General features: G+C 25.8%; 3 protein-coding genes across 4 annotated transcripts; 1 reads left to right on the top strand and 2 right to left on the bottom strand.

The window, feature by feature from the left end:
• The first annotated feature begins 331 nt into the window (after positions 1 to 331).
• LOC113547824 (centromere protein J) lies at positions 332 to 7,269 on the top strand. Of its 2 annotated transcripts, none has more exons than XM_026948343.1 (8): positions 332 to 815; positions 2,169 to 2,263; positions 2,489 to 2,813; positions 2,887 to 3,722; positions 3,790 to 3,942; positions 4,814 to 5,325; positions 6,004 to 6,199; positions 7,043 to 7,269. In XM_026948343.1, exons 1-8 carry the CDS (start codon positions 611 to 613, stop codon positions 7,175 to 7,177), a joined length of 2,457 nt encoding a protein of 818 aa, XP_026804144.1. In that variant the 5' UTR covers positions 332 to 610; the 3' UTR covers positions 7,178 to 7,269. The 2 variants fall into 2 exon arrangements, with proteins under 2 accessions (XP_026804144.1, XP_026804145.1); XM_026948344.1 differs by lacking the exon at positions 7,043 to 7,269 and adding an exon at positions 6,901 to 6,966 and having other exon boundaries at positions 6,004 to 6,227.
• Positions 7,270 to 8,958: 1,689 nt separating this feature from the next.
• On the bottom strand, positions 8,959 to 10,237 carry LOC113561258 (B-cell receptor-associated protein 31). Its single transcript, XM_026967575.1, has one exon. The coding sequence runs from the start codon at positions 9,864 to 9,866 to the stop codon at positions 9,225 to 9,227; it is 642 nt and encodes a 213-aa protein (XP_026823376.1). The 5' UTR covers positions 9,867 to 10,237; the 3' UTR covers positions 8,959 to 9,224.
• Positions 10,238 to 12,500: 2,263 nt separating this feature from the next.
• Positions 12,501 to 13,607, bottom strand: LOC113549525 (ubiquitin-fold modifier-conjugating enzyme 1). Its single transcript, XM_026950875.1, has 5 exons — positions 13,454 to 13,607; positions 13,241 to 13,389; positions 13,033 to 13,164; positions 12,803 to 12,970; positions 12,501 to 12,662 (listed from the first exon to the last, which is right to left on the bottom strand). Exons 2-5 carry the CDS (start codon positions 13,355 to 13,357, stop codon positions 12,579 to 12,581), a joined length of 501 nt encoding a protein of 166 aa, XP_026806676.1. The 5' UTR covers positions 13,358 to 13,389; positions 13,454 to 13,607; the 3' UTR covers positions 12,501 to 12,578.
• Between the last annotated feature and the right edge of the window lie 67 nt (positions 13,608 to 13,674).

The raw sequence follows: 13,674 nt of genomic DNA, 5'->3' as shown, positions 1-13,674 counted from the left end.
TAAAAGAAAAATCTAAATTATATTTATATGTATAATAAGTAAATGTCAAAATAAACGTAATATATGCATATGTATATAGTATATATATACAATTTTTCACCTAACTTTAATTCGAATTAATTTTTTTCCCTCAATTATTCCAACACTCGGTAAATCGAAAATCTCTACAAAACGAATTTTTCACTCGGTACCCTGAATTTCGAATTATCGAGTGACTACTGTATTATGCCATTAGAAATTTTTAATATTTCTAGTTTTGAACTAGGACTTTTTATCTTGGCATACTGACGTTTATCATTACCGCCAAAAATGTGTCTGATAACAATGTTTTGTTAAAACTTGTGTTTGTTATTTAAATTTTAAGCAACTAAAACGTCTAAAACATTATAAATACACAAATATTATGTATTAGACATTAGTTTAATTATTATTATCAAATATCAATCATCCTATCTGGTATCTGCTTTAGGCCTGCAAAGGTATTTTTATAATTTTAATCAAACGGGTTATCCACTGTGTATTATAATGTATACATTTTTAACTGTGTATTCATTAAACCAGTAGTTTTGTTAGGTTCTAACAATTTTTTTCCCCCATTTTTATACGTGAAATGAGTACAAATTGTGACATAATGGATCTAATGAAGGACTATGGTTCCGAGTTTAACATGTCTACTGTTATGCAATGTGTACAAGAATTAAAAGCCTGGCAAGAATCGCAACAGCAAAAATTATGTGAAAATCCAACTATGGACACATTAACTAATGAGATGGAAGATGTGTTAAGATCATTTGATATTCCAGAAAATTTGCAAGGTACATAATTGTATTATCATTTAAATAAACATCAAAATAAATATATATGTATATTTTATGTGAAATAATATTATAATTTAGAAAGTAAGGTAATTAAAATTTTGATTTAATTGAAAAAATAGAAAATATACGATGGTTGAAGTCTTAATAAACTGCATCATTAAAATAAAAAAATAATAATACAATGATTAATTTAGCTTTTAACATTTATTAGTATTTACAAAGTTATAAAATTGTAAGTATTATAAAAATTCATCTGAATGATTAAATTTAAATAAATAAGTAATAGTCATTATTCATCTAAAAACATTGATCCATTTGATGATTTACTAAAATATGACGGGCCACAAGTTTTATTATTCATTCATATTCATTAAATGTTTTGTGATTGTTTATGAAACTTAGTATAAGAATATTTAATATATTTATCATTTTTCAGTATTATAGTTTGACTTAAAAGATCCTAATAATTAATATTTTATTGCAAAACTGAAGTAAGATATAATGTTGGATAAAGCATAAATACGTCAACTTTCTTTAAGAAATAAATACATTTTTAAAATTTATAAAATAAAATTGAAATTTAGCTGTTAATATAATCTAGCCAATTATTTTTTACAATTATTTGTTTTTACAGTTAATTGAAAATTATTATACTACAAATACCTAATTTAAACACTATTTTTTCCTAGATTATTATTATTATTTTTTTTTATAAGTAATTTATCATAAAGTGTTCTTTAGTAATCTAGCTCTGGTATATCCAGTAATTTCACCCTACTATTTTTTTAGTAATTAATAATACTCATAATATAGCAAGTATCTAATACAATTATTAAAATCATACTGCCATTTAACAAAGCTATCAAGGATTCCTTTACTGTGTTCATTGCATGTTCCACAGTGTAGCTGTAAAAAGTGTCAAATAGTGTTTGCAAATAAAATAGTAGTTGATGTTAGTTTTGTTTTAAGACCTGTTCCTTCAGAATAATTATACAAATACAGTATAATAATAATAATAATATATATACATATAATGCAGTTTTATATTTCTACACATTTCATAAAATTTTTGCAACATACTTATGCTGTACTAGTAAAATTTGTTTTTCAATTAACCTCTACTGATCTGGAATTTTTGTTAATTCAATAGTCCTCTGATCCGATATCTGTCAGATTACTAAGGGACACTATAATTGCATTTTATACACATTCATGTAATATTTTGTGAAATGTTTTTAAAGAGATTAATTTTTATTTTAAGAATTAAGAACTTAAATGTTTTTAAACCTCAATTTGCTAAGTTCTATTTTAAATATTTTGTTAATATTTTTATTTATTTTTTTATTACAGAAAATCAATATGACGATAGGGTATCTTCTTATTCAGAAATAGACGAAGAACTATTGAAAAAATTTGGTTACCAAAAAGATATAATTTCTTCACCGGTTAGTATTAATTATTAGGGTCCAAATTTATTTGAAAAAATATATTATGCTATATTAAAATAAAACTAATTTGTCAATTATTTTTTTTTAAATTTTGTATGCAGAACAATTTGTACATATATATATTACTATTTTTATATATATATATTTATGTAAATTAAGATAGGTAATTGCCATTAACACTTGATAATTTGATTTTTAATAAGTTTTTTTAATTTAAATTAGGCTTCAAATTCAAGAGATGACATAGTAATATTATCACCCAATAAACATTTTGATAAAATTGGCAAATCAAAGGCAGTAGAATGTAATACTAATATTGATGAAGATAAAAAATTAGAAAATGAAATTGAATGCAAAACTATTAAACCTAAAAAACCATATTTAAAAAGAGGTACAGGTCTGGCTAGGTATGGTTTAAACATAGAAGAAGTAAAAAAAAAAACGGGTAAATTGAAATTTAAGAAACCAATTCTATCAGTTCCATCCAAAATTAAAGTACCAAGAAAGTGTTTGAATCAAGTCAAACCATTTCCAAAAACAGAAATAGGTAAATTAATTTAAAAATAATTTTTTTGTTTAAAATGTATGTTTTTTTTTTTATTTTATACATTTGTTTTCAGTTACTAAGCCAACTGAAAGTACACGTCTAGATTTAAAAAAAGTTGAAGTAACTAATTCTTGGAATAGGTATGAGCCTAAAGATTATTCAGATAATGAAGAAAAGTATAATAATACAGAACAAAAGGAATTACGTGCATTTGAAATATTAGAGGAACGTGCAAACAATTCTAATTTAAATGCATCATCACCTACTGTATGTGAACTCTTAAAAAGAGGACATAGTTCCAAAAGTAATAGAGAATTACCTGCATCACGGCTAGTTCGTTCTTTAAATTTTGATAAAATAAATTCATCCACTCCTAGACAAAATGTTGATGATTCTGACGATTCCTATTCAGACTCTAGCCAAGAATGTGATCCATTAGATTTAACAGAAGATGTACTAAAAGATAAGAATTTAAATGGTAACAAAAAAGATAACACTAAAAGAAAAGTTGATACAGTTATTTTAACGGATAATGAAAAGAAATATTTAGAAAACTATTCCAAGACATCAGAAATCATGAAAAATGTAGAGTTTGATCAATCATTTGATACAGAAATACTAAGTAAGAGACTTGAGGAATTGGAATCTGAAATTGAAACATTTCGGTTAGAAAACACTAAGTTAATGAAGTTGCAACGAGAATTTGAGCTTGAAAGACAAAAATTCTTTAAGAGTAAAGATGATTTTTTAAAGAAATTAAATGATGAAAAAAAAAATCAGGAAGAAATGTTGGCAGAAGAAAGAAAAAAATTCATAAAAGAAAAAGTTTTATTTGAGAAAAATACCAGAGAATTAAGAAATAAACCCAATAGACAAGAAAGAGAAGAAATAAAAAAATTAAAAGAACAAGTTAGTTTTAATGTTATTTAATTTTGAATTTATACTAATAATGTTGACATTGTATCTTAATTTATAGTTAACTGAATTAAAAGATGAATTTAATAAAAAAGAATCTAGATGGGCAACTGGCCAAGCTCGACTAAGGACTCAGATGAAAGTATTAGAAAATAGTAATACTGCTTTGCGCAATGAACTTGAATTATTAAGGAAAATGTCCTCGAATAAAAAAGTAAAACAATCTTAGGTGTTCATTCAAAATTGGAACATCCAATTACTGAACAAGATTATACTATATTGAATTGACTAGCTATAGTGGATACCTAAATATTTATTTATTGGAACCTTTTAATTTAATAGAAATATCTATTTTTAGTACAATTTTTGGATAGCCATATTTTTTCACGTAACTTTGATTTAATAAAATAATGTAGCTCCAAAATTAAATTATCTAAATTATAAAGATTAAAAAAAAATTGAAATCAATAAGCTTTAAGCATTTTAGACTGGTTATTTTTGTATTATGCATGTATTATGTATATTCTAATTTTTAAATGTGCAGTTTAAATGTATAGAACATTTTATATTTTAACAAAAACACTTTTTGTTGTTTGGAATAATGTTATTATGATAATTTATTAGTTGTTGTAACTTTATTATCTTGATAAAATATAAGTGCATTTAATAAAAAAATAATTTTTACTTTTAAATATTAAAAACAAACTAATATGTAAGAACGGAATTAAACATTTTAATAATTTGAAAAAAAAAAGTATTTGTAACTTAAATTTAAAATGGCTTTTATTCAAAAATATTTTATTTAATATCCTTAATTATGAAATTTGTCTAACTTGCAAAATTGGCAAACTAAAATATAGTAGTCTTGTTATTTAAAAAAATAAAAGTTGTGATGTGTGCATTGAGATGGTTAAAAATGTAGTGTTCTTTTAAACGTGTATTTGATTACCCCAAAGTAAATGTCTAGATCGCCAATAGTCTTGATTCAGTATAATGTAATCTGGATAAGTAATTGAGTATTCCCTAAATTGTTAAGTACATTGTATTTATTAAATTATAATACAATTTAGTGGTTTTCATTTCAGGTTACATTTAAAACACCATCTGAAAAACAAGCTTTAAGGAATACCAAAATGATTCATAATGTTAACACAGAAATCAGTAAACTATCACCAGATGATATATCATCTATGGTTGATCCTAAAACTAAAAACGTTCCTGCATCTATATTGAGGAAACCTTTAATTACGACTATTGATAATGAATCGTCTGATGAGTTGTCCTCAGATGAAAATCTGTTTTCCAAAAATCTCTCTCATAATAGTGATAATGAAAATGATATTAATGAATCGAATAGTACTCAAAGTAGTAATTGTGGTGTAATCCGTGAGACTGTTTTAGAAGATGGGCGTAAAGAAATTTTGTATTCAAATGGCAATCTAAAAAAAATTTCTTCTGATGGCAGTAATGTAAAAGTAATTTATTATAACGGTGATGTGAAAGAAACAAAAGATGATTTTGAACGTTATTATTTTGCTAAAAACAAAACATACCATACAACATACAATACTGGTCTAGAGATAATTGAATTTCCTAAGTAAGTTTTATATTCAAAGTTATATTGCTAAACATTTTTATAATCACTTAAGTGGTGTAATTAGTTATATTTGTTTGGTCTGTTTAGTCTGTTAGAAAATACTTGAAGACAAAATAGTAGACGTAATGGAACTCATTATAATTAATACTAGATTAAATAAAAAAATATTTTTATCATAATTTAATTCAATAATTATTTAACCAACACATTCGCCTTATAAACTATAAAAATATATTTGTCATACTATTCCTAAAAAATTAAACTTTATATGTTTATTGAATTATTTTATTTTAACTTAATGAAGCTATTGATTTCAATAAAATAATTCAACCTAATTAGAAATAATGTGATTTAATCATGTTTTATTTGATTTAGTAAGTTTTCTGAGCTTTGTGTCTGTATAGTTATGTGATAGTCTTATTCAATATCAATATTTTTATCAAATATTAATTTGTATATCTACATAATTTCAAATCAACATTATTAAAATATTCAATTTGTTCATACAACTTTTCATTAAAAATATTTGTGGTAACAAAAACATAACTTTACTACCCCTCAACAATGTTTGGTAGTTTGTTACAACAACCACTACATTACTACTCCGCTATATATCTATGATTCACATATTTGAAATCTTATTATATTTGAACATGTTGTATATTAATATTTGTATAGCGGGCAAACTGAAAAGCATTACAAAGACGGAAAAGTAGAAATTGAATATGTAGACGGTAAAAAGCATACAGTGTATCCAGACCACAAGGAAATTTGGAATTACTTGGATGGTTCAGTTTTGACAGTGGATCCAAATGGACATCGTGAATTGGTATTACTAAATGGTCAACGAGAAATACACACCAACGAATTCAAGGTATGTTCATCATTCATTGTTTGAATTGGTAGGTATACAATAATAATATAATATATGAACATTGTATAAGTTATTTCATTCTTACATAAACATATATATTATATAAACAAGTTGTATGTTGTATCTCTAATAATTAGATTTAGATATATTTTTTTATATGAGTACTAAATGACATAATATTTTAGGTAACTAATTATCATAACTAGAGCCTGGGTTTATATGCTCTAAAAACCTTAAAAATAAAAATCTTTAATTTTATTATTTTCAATATTTTTACATAATATTAATAAATTATAAGCTGAACAAAACTGAGTTATTTGTAGAAAAAATATCTTTATATTCAGCAACAAATTTGTTAAGCCTACTAAACACTGTTGCACTAATTTTTGTGCATTTTTAAATATAAATAAATTTAATTTAATGAAAATAATTATGCACCCTCAAATCATGACAAACACAAAGAAATACGACTAAAATAAAGTTCACAGAAACTTACTATAATAGACTACTACAAATAACTAGTCCTGATAAAATTTCTATAATATACTAATAACATACAAATAAAATAAGATTTTCTTCAGAAAATGTGTTGACTATAAATATAACTATAACTGTCCTTAATAGAAAAATCTTAAAATACAGAAATATGCTGTACATATTGAAAAATTACAAAATATGCAAAATAAAACTTTGTGTTTCAGATCTATTGACTAAATTCTAGCTACCTAGCTAATTTTTGGACCGTTTGAAAAAAAAACATATAAATACTTATAAATCCAGGCCTTAATCATAACATTGAACTTATATTAATATCATTAATATTGATGTATTTAAATTTTATAGAAAAGAGAATATCCTGATGGTACAACAAAAATTGTTTATCCAGATGGGTCACATGAAACCAAATATCCTGATGGTAGAATAAGAAAAAAGGACAAGGATGGTAAATTGATATTGGACACTAGTATATCATCTTAGAACATATATAAGCTAATATAAATTGTTGATCCTTCAATTAAATTTTTCTTATTTTTATTCTATTTATTATTATTTTTATATGTTTTATAACGATAGCTAGTTTGAGTATTTAAATACATTATTTTACTTTTTGATAAATTTTTTTAATTTTATATATGTTTGATAAATATGTGTATTTTTATATAACTGTACTTAATAATTTTGTGTAAACTACTTGTAAATTTACTTTATAACACTATGACAGTTATCTTACATTATATAAATTTATTGTTATTTGTTACTTAATTAGTATAAAGTTTTTGGACTCAATATGCAATATTTTTGTAATAAACAAATTTTAAGTCATTAGGCACAATGGTGTAAATTAACATCTTGTCTGAGGTTAAATTAATGTTGCCTGTTTTATGCTAATCTGAAACATATAAATCAAAAACTAGCTTGTTCATAATACAATTGCATTAATTAAAATTTATATTTAAACTTTGAGTATTACAAAATTAATGCAATGATTGAATACAATATCCTGTTACTAGTTCCTTGTCTAAGAAAGTTGATTGATAATTTTAGTGAATTATGTTTTCATTATTATAATTTCCTATTGTTCATGTATTTAAATTTCAACAAAATTACTCTAATTTTGTATTATTGATATTAAATAGATACCTAGTTATAGTGGGGTAGCTGAGGAGAGGGTCATGGGTGTAGCCCCCTTGGAATTTTTTTATTGATCATGTATTAATTACACTTATAGCCTATATAAGTAATAAAATAATAATTGAATTTCTCATGATAATTTAGAAGTATTACAATTTTTAAATAGCCCCCTCCCACTATATTGAGCTCTATCTACACTACTGCCTTGTTATGTATGTATGAATAAATTTTCAGTTTTAGGTTCAAGTTACTCTTGAAGTATAACTAAGTTATTTTACTAGTTACAAAATTAAAAGGTTGCTAGTTAACTTTTTTTTTACCAAAATACAAAAATACTTAAAATAGCATTATATTATTTTCCAACTAAAAATTAACTAAAATATTTATGTATTAACTAACTTTACTAACTATATATTATTATAGTTAGAATAACGTTACTTAAACATTTTTAAATAAATAAAATAACATAGTATAACATTAAGTGGAATCGTTTAAATAGTTTTTTTATACATGTAGGTTAATATTATAAACTCGTTTATACATGTTATGTCTAACATTATTATAGTTCACTCAATTAAATTAAAAAGAATTCCTTTTAATAAAATTAATAAAAATTTGTTTTTTATAGTTTCTTTTAAAATGTAATGTTGATTAATGTAGTTACTCTCGCATTATTTCAATAAATAAATTAACAATTAAGTCCCCCTAACATGTTTTAATAAAATGACTATACCATGTAACCAGAAACTCATATAACATTTCTATCATATCCAAAATTGGAAATATATTATTTTTATACTTTGTATAATTTAGTAATAAATAATTATACCTGTTTTGGTGTTTTGCTTCAAATTACCACTACAACTAAAATATTTTCAAGTGTACAGTGCCACCATGCTAAAAAGAGGTAGATTTTTTATAAAAATCTTCTGTTAAGTTTATTGAGGCATAAAAAAATCTTCTTAAAATAGGAGTTAAACTCTGATTTCTTTATAGTGTTTAATTTATATTATATTTTAATATTTAATTTTCAAGTAAAATTAAATTAATCACCCACAAACTGTCAAATCAATCAATTTATTCACTTTTTACAAGACAATGACAATAATAAGTGAAGAAAAAAGATTTTAAGTTTAAAAAATAAATGTTTTAATAGTATAAATACAACAAAATAATTAATTTATTAAGTCCCTAAATATTTTTTACATGAATTACAATACCAAAAGTGATTAATTATGAGATTTACAATTCTAGTAATGTTAGTTACTAGGTCACAAAAAAAAAAAAATAATACACCCCAACAAATGAACAAATAGTTTGAAGTTTAAATTCAGAAATGCAGCATAATTTTTAAAACACTTAAAACTTATGCCTAATAGTTAAATAAATTAGATTAATCATCCTTCTTTGATTCATTACCAACAGTCTTCTGAAGTTTTTCATGTTCTGCCATGAGCCTGTCATATTCTTTGGAGACAGATTCGGCTTGACTTTTGATCGCATCACGGTCAGCCTTGATCAATTCCAGTTCTTTCCTAAGCTCAGTCAACACTTCAGACTCGCCATCTCCGTTATCGTCCCGTGTCAACAAAGACTTGGCCGCAGCGCTAGCGCTCTGCGCTTGTTTTAGTGACGCCTCACTTTGGGCTACCAACGACGCTTGCAGGGTGACCAGGGCTATAAAACGTTTGATGACAAAACTGAGGAATAAGGCGATGCCGCTAATGTAAAAGTTGCGCTGGGCGCGAAACAGTCGCATGTTGGCCTGCATTTCGTGGTCCAAGTGTTGATGTGCGTCGTTCAGCTCAGGGTTGGAGTATTTGCGCATCTCACGCACAGAGTCCAACAGGAACAAAACCAGAATCATCAGCAAGAATGTGAAGTACCATTGGGCCTGTGCGCTGAGCGCCTGATAGAACCGGGACCGGAACAGACGGTTCCAGCGTTTGGCTGACATGTACGGCACCAGGAACAGCATCAGCACGCCCACTTCAAAGTACAAAAACGTCGCGATAATCGTCCACTGGAGACTCATCGTGAGAAAGGGGGATTGCACGAGGTTGCGGCGGAAATCTGATTCGGAGCGACCGCCGACGAAAAGGGTCTTATAATTTTATGATGTATTCTCTACCGCGGCCTGTGTCAAGACACCGTTCAAAATAAAAATAATATTGGTAACTGTAATGATGTAGTACGCGCTTCGTCGAATAAGTACGAAGACAAAATTAATAGTACCGGTAAGTAGGCGGCCTCAAGGACGTACCTGGTTGACTGACAAAAAACGAAAGAATGAACGCAGAACGACTGATTTAGTGATATTATACTTAAATACCTACTTAATTATTAAGCTTATGCAGCGATAATTCTCACTTATCGAAGGTGTTATCTATTCTGTGATGATACTACGCGGATGACTAAGATGAAAACATAATAATATTAATAATTTAATATTAGTCATGTTGTTATTATGATACACGTACTGCCCAGTGCAGCTCGGTATCTCGACCAATCGTACGCGACAAATCAGCCGTCGACAAGTTTCGAATAGGTATCTACGTATTACTGTATTAGCATATTAGGTACCTATTTATTTATGTTTATTTCCTACTACTTCAGTAAAACTGTAAATTGTCTGTAAATAATATTCTGTAATAGACAGGTATTTATTATTTCGTATTTACACAAAACGTTTGTGTCGATTATTGTCGATTCTCATTTTATTTATTACGGGTGTACTAATTTGGGACTTAGGAACCGGCCGAGCCGTGACTCCCTGTTCTCCGGAAGAAAATTATTAGGCCCCCTATAGGCCATAGTACATTGCACTAATAGATAGTATATAAACAATAAAGCCTAATGTCTATGATTGAGCCGCACATCCAAAGTACATGACGTACCGTGTTCTACTTTTGTGTTGTGGAGATTGTTTTGACGTGATGTAATATTCATAATACTACTGAATAATAAATTATTTAAATATTGTAATATAGAATGTAATCTATAATTTTGAATACAATACTGTACAATTTAAACAGTTGTAATTTATTATTTCATGATTAAGATTCTGAGCGGAAAGATGAAATTTAATGATTCTACAATGTGTATTGTTTTTTTTTTTTTTTGGTGTAGGTACCTATGTATACCTACTCGATAATTAGTCGAAAAATTGCTTAGATTTTCAACTATAAGGGTGGTTTTTGATAGAAAATTGACTAAATTGAGTCCAGACTCTAGCTTGTACGGTACAAATATACAATATAGGGGCCAAAATTTTAAATCCCAAGACCGGCAAAAAGGGTAATAGGAATTTTTAACAAAATTGAACTTGTTTTTATGTCATAGGTACCTAGTTCATACAGAAACATCTGGAGTGTCTGGACGACCCAAACAATCTTAAAAAGTTTATAAGCACAATTAATTGTTATAAACTTATAGAAATGTTAAGATAAATAGTAGTAAATACTTATTTAAGGAATAATTAATAATTATTATAATAATATAAAAAAATATTAGTTTCAAGAACTAAAAACTTTTAACGTATATTACTATGAATTTTATTAAACGAATTGATATTTTTAACATATTATTTATATAATATAATTAATATATTTACTAAGTAGTAAGTAGTAAGTATATAAGTTAGTTTATTATTTATTTATACTGAAACCCTATTCACACAGTTTTATGGTAAGGTGTAATTAATTAAAAAGTCAATACCAATGGTTTAAATACTATAAATAGCCAAATAAGTATATAAATTTTTATCAGTGGTGTACATAGACATTTTCTTATTCCTATCCCCCCCTTTATATCCACACCTGGTGGTTAAAAATCGAAATCCAATTTCCTGGCTGAAGAACATTTTGGAGATATCATCAAAACAAAATTGAAAGATTGAATCCTTAAAAAAATATATTAGGGTTATGTATTTTCAATATTTTATAATTTTATTACTATAAATATGAATAACTAATGAGGAATATTGTATTCAATTTTATTATTTTAAAACCTTTTGAACTAAAGAAAAATTGTTTATAATTGTAAATAGCTTAAAAAATGACAAAGTAATTGGAAAATGTCATCATAAATATAAATATTTCACAGTTTGATGCACTCGTTACTATCTATGGCTATTTGTTTTTGAGTTATATCAAAAAAATAAAATTGATTTTTTTCAAAAACTGGTTTGTGTGAAAACTTATGTTTTTTTCATGTTTTGTTCATTTTTCCTGATTATTTTGAAAAATTATTAATTTTTTAGCCCCCAAAGTACAAACCAGTTTAAATTTGCTAAATTTTTTTTTTCATCAAGTATAAGTTACTACACTACACATACACAAACAAATATCATTGTAAAATCAATACGTTCAATGATTTACTCAGAATATAAAATTGTACCAAATATTTTTTTAACCAATAGTGTTTCGATAAAAAAAGATTTACTAAAACTAAAAAGAAAAAAATATGCTTATATTATTTTAATAAACAAGTAAAATAAATATTTAACAATCATACAAAGAATCAATAATTTTAAACGATTTAAAAAGTTTAAGAATATCATAATTTTGTCTAAATAATTGTTATAAATTATTTTAAGACATATTTTATAATATATAAATATTAGAAATTTGAAAATTTAAATGCAGTTAATCTTCAATATATATTTAAATAATATTATAAAATAAAAAAAGTATTATTAACCTAACTAAAAATATTCCAAAATCACTTTTTCTTAATTGAAATTTAATTAATTATCCTCTTCTTTTTCTTTATATTTAATTACTCCTTTTGCAATTAAGTCTGGAATTTCAACAGCCAACCATGGGCCCAACTACAATAGAACAAAAAACAAATATATTTTAAAAAGATAAAACAAAATAAATAAAATAGTTATTACTCTGTTCTTAATTAAATTCATTGAGGTTTATAGTTAAAAAAAAAAAATTAAATTAATAAAAAAAAAAATCTTACACCAAGTGCTAAAGCGTGGGAGATACCAAATTTAGGTACATTTCTAGCCCACAGAGGTTTGAAATGGTCAGATAAACATATTTTGCCACCTCGATACATTTTGGCAGTTTTACCATCAAGTTCAGGTAATGCAATTTCAGGTGCTGTAGATGGGAATGTAACGGGAATCTGAAATCAAGTATTATAAAAATAATTATATACATTTATAATTATTTATTCAAACAACTCACATCAAATTCTATGTCAAACTCATATTTTAACTGATTCTGAAACACCCAACATTTTCCAAACCATTTAGTTCCCTCTTTATTTGATTCTAGACGAAACCAATCATTATCAGCTGCTTTATTGTTTTGAACATACTAAAAATATTATTAAAAATAAATGTTCAATTAATAAATAAATGTCATGAATGACAAGAATATCATTTACACTCACTTGAATTAGTGATTGGTATTCTTCTTTGAGTCTTTGTGGCCACAAATCTACGTCCCGGGGACCGGCTTTTGTCTTCAGGAGCGGTATTGATGACAGAGCTTTTTTGGTGTTTTCCATGATTTTAATACAAAGTTATGAGCACTGATGACCTTAATTTATTAAAAATAATTATTGATGAACTTTCATTTATTTGGAATTCAACACCTGTAATACCTATTATCTATTCGGCTATACCAGATTGCGCTTGGAAAGAGTTGCAGTGGAAGTGTGGTACTTGGACACGACGAATGTTTGTAATTGTAAGTACTAAGTTATAACTTACAAGTTACAACGTACCCAAATACGAAATTACTGATTAAATGATAACATTCATAAACATTACCATGTGCATCTGAGTTGTAGTGGCCACTGCTTTAAAAAATGATATCATAAAA

This window comes from Rhopalosiphum maidis, chromosome 1 (genome assembly GCF_003676215.2).
Source record: "Rhopalosiphum maidis isolate BTI-1 chromosome 1, ASM367621v3, whole genome shotgun sequence".
In the NCBI taxonomy this organism is placed as follows: Eukaryota; Metazoa; Arthropoda; class Insecta; order Hemiptera; family Aphididae; genus Rhopalosiphum; species Rhopalosiphum maidis.
The sequence above is the reverse complement of the archived record's forward strand: the minus strand, read 5'-3'. Positions and strand labels throughout refer to the sequence as shown.